The sequence below is a fragment of the Nicotiana sylvestris genome, chromosome 3 (assembly GCF_000393655.2).
Source record: "Nicotiana sylvestris chromosome 3, ASM39365v2, whole genome shotgun sequence".
In the NCBI taxonomy this organism is placed as follows: Eukaryota; Viridiplantae; Streptophyta; class Magnoliopsida; order Solanales; family Solanaceae; genus Nicotiana; species Nicotiana sylvestris.
In genome coordinates, this window is record NC_091059.1 from 142434944 (window position 1) to 142438080 (window position 3137).

General features: G+C 45.4%; 1 protein-coding gene across 1 annotated transcript; it reads left to right on the forward strand.

Annotated features, from left to right (window-relative positions):
- Positions 1-607: 607 nt before the first annotated feature.
- On the forward strand, positions 608-1704 carry LOC138888104 (uncharacterized). The gene is made up of 2 exons (XM_070169917.1): positions 608-695; positions 1166-1704. Exons 1-2 carry the CDS (start codon positions 608-610, stop codon positions 1702-1704), a joined length of 627 nt encoding a protein of 208 aa, XP_070026018.1.
- Positions 1705-3137: the final 1433 nt, after the last annotated feature.

The window sequence follows — 3137 nt, forward strand, 5'->3', positions numbered from 1 at the left end:
AACATCTGAAACAGGAGAAGCTCCATCGGCCGTGAAAAGACTATTAGAAGAATGGCTGACAAACACCTTGAGCAACATGCTCGAGAAACCCGTTCAGAGGGATATCGAGGACACATTACCCACAGAAACCGCAGTTGTCGCCAATGAGCCAAACACTACATGAACATGTAACACCCGTACTGTTGTTGATGCATGCAACGATGCACTTACGACCATCTTAAAGAAAATGGAAGAGATGAAAAATAAGAACAAAACACTCCGCGACCAGATGGAAAAACTTCAGGAAAGGGTTGATAAAATACCGGGCGCTCTGAAGTTGTTACCAAAACATGATGTGGGCTGATTCGTCGAACAACAATATAGCGAAGGGGAAACACCTCACTCTATTCCAAAAACCTTCAAAATGCTGCCATATCTGAAAAAATATGATGGAACCACGGACCCGGAAGATCACTTAATCCATTACGTTACCGCAGTAAAAGGTAACGATCTATCAAAAGAACAGGTGTCGTCGGTACTGCTGAAAACGTTCGGCAAAACTCTAACAGGGGGAGCGTTGACATGGTATTCCCAACTACCAGCGCGATCGATATCAACGTTTGAAGAAATGGTAGATAAGTTCGTCATCGCTAACGCGGGAGCGAAAAAGGCAAAGGCCGGAGTAAATGATATCTTCGCTGTCAGTCAAACGACAGGTGAGGGATTTCGGGATTTCCTAGCCCGATTCAACAGGGTAAGGATGAGCCTACAGAACGTGTCAGAAGGGATGGCAGTAGTAGCCTTCAAAATGGGCTAAACAGAAACGAGTCAAAAGCAACCAAAAAGCTACTAAGTAAACTCATGAAGTACCTCCCTACCACGTGGGAAGAGATCCATAATGCCTATTGTACCAAAGTGAGGACAGATATGGATGACCTGAATGGCCCGATCCAGCAATTAATATCAGTCCAAACCGAGGCAAGGAGAGATCACCGCAACGACGGTCGAAGGGATCAACTACCACGTTTCAATCGAGAAAGGCACCAGCCCTATATCCGAACATCCAATCCACCTCCTCCACGACATGCAGACGCCGCGCCTCGACCCGTCGCACCTTCCCAAAACGAAAGAGGTATGCCTCCACTGTTATCTGCTCATAACTTTTGTATTTCTCCTTCAAAAATAGTGTATGCACTGGAAAAGCTCGGCACTAAGGTGCAGTGGCCGCAAAAGATGAAGTCGGATCCGAGCACCAGGAGGTCAAACGTTCTGTGTGAATTCCACCAGGAAAGGGGACATAAGACCGATGACTGCATAGGTATGCGACAAGAAGTGGTAAGAATATTAAACCAGGGATACCTGAAAGAACTTCTGAGTGATGGAGGACGGGCCAACTTCTCTCTTGGACGCGATCAACCTCAGGGACCTCCAAAACCACCATCACCAGCTCGTACCATACAAATGATCATTGGCGGCGGCGACGAAATGATAATCAACAATGTGAAATTCACCACCACACAGAAACTCAAACGGACGGTTGTCCACGAATGGTATGACGACCTCGAAGACAGTATCATCTTCGATAAGTCGGATACCGACGATTTGTCTTTCCCTCACTTTGATGCTTTGGTTATAACTTTACGCATCGCGTATACCAATGTAAAGAGAATAATGGTGGATGACGAAAGCGGCGGGTGTATTGTTCACCCACGAGTTCTCATGTAGATGAGGCTCGAGGATAAAATAATACTACGTTGCATAACACTAATGGGTTTCAATAATGTAGAGGAACGAACCTCTGGAGAAATATTGTTACCCGTCCTGGCAGGATGAGTCACCCTGGAGACGACGTTCCACGTCATGAACCAGGAAACAACCTACAATGACATCATAGGGCATCCATGGATACGCACCATGCGAGCTGTCCCGTCAAGATTCTATCAAGTAATAAAATTTCCTACCCCATGGGGGATATTCAGCATCCGAGATGAGCAACATACCACCCAAGAAGTCTACCGGATCACCCAATATTGCACACATACCAAATAACTAAAAGGGGAAAGTGCGGAAGCATAGCAATCGGCCATATTGGGAACCAAACCCGACATACAACTAGAGGCCATCAAAGACCCGGATGTCGTAGAAGCTTGCAAGGAAACCATGGAAGACCTCGACCTCATCCAACTGAACAACACCGATAGCACGAAAAAGACCTATATCGGACACAACCTCTCAAAACCAGGTAAATATTGAGAGTTTTAAACTAACAATGCCTATTTGTTTGCCTTTTCCCATTCAGATATGCCAGGAACCAAGAGATATTGCCACACACAAGCTGAATGTCGATCCTCTTTACCCGCTAGTACGGCAAATGAGGAGAAAGTTCAATGCCACCATCAACGAGGCGGTCAGCGAGGAGGTTGATAAATTACTCGCTAGTAGTTCCATCCAAGAGTCGAAATATCACCAGTAGGTCGCCAATGTGGTCATGGTCAAAAAGAAGAACGGGAAATGGCGGATGTGTGTCGACTTCACCGACCTGAATAAAGCATGCCCGAAAGATTCCTTTCCATTACCACACATCGACCAACTCATCGATGCAACGGCAGGACATGAACTACTAATCTTCTTAGATGCTTACTCTGGTTACAACCAAATTCTAATGGTTGAAGAAGATCAAGAAAAGACCACTTTCATCACCCACTGAGGAACGTACTGCTACAAGGTAATATCGTTTGGACTCAAGAACTCAGGGGCAATGTATCTAAGGTTAGTCACCAAAATGTTCAAAGAACAACTCGATAAGACAATGGAAGTTTACATCGACGATATGCTAGTTTAATCGAAAAAGAAAGAGGATCACATTGGCCATCTGAAGGAAGCCTTCGAGATATTGAAGCGATACGGGATGAAACTGAATCCCGAAAAATGCGCCTTCAGCATTACGTCAGGAAAGTTCCTTGGTTTTCTGGTGTCACAAAGGGGTATCGAGGTCAACCCGGATTAGATAAGGGTCATCGAAGGAATACCAGAGATATTGACCAGCAAGAAGCAAGTGTAGAAATTAACAGGGCAAATAGCCACCCTGTCGAGGTTCATCTCACGATGATCGAACAGATGTCATAAATTCTTCAATGTGCTAAGGAAAGACCACGGAC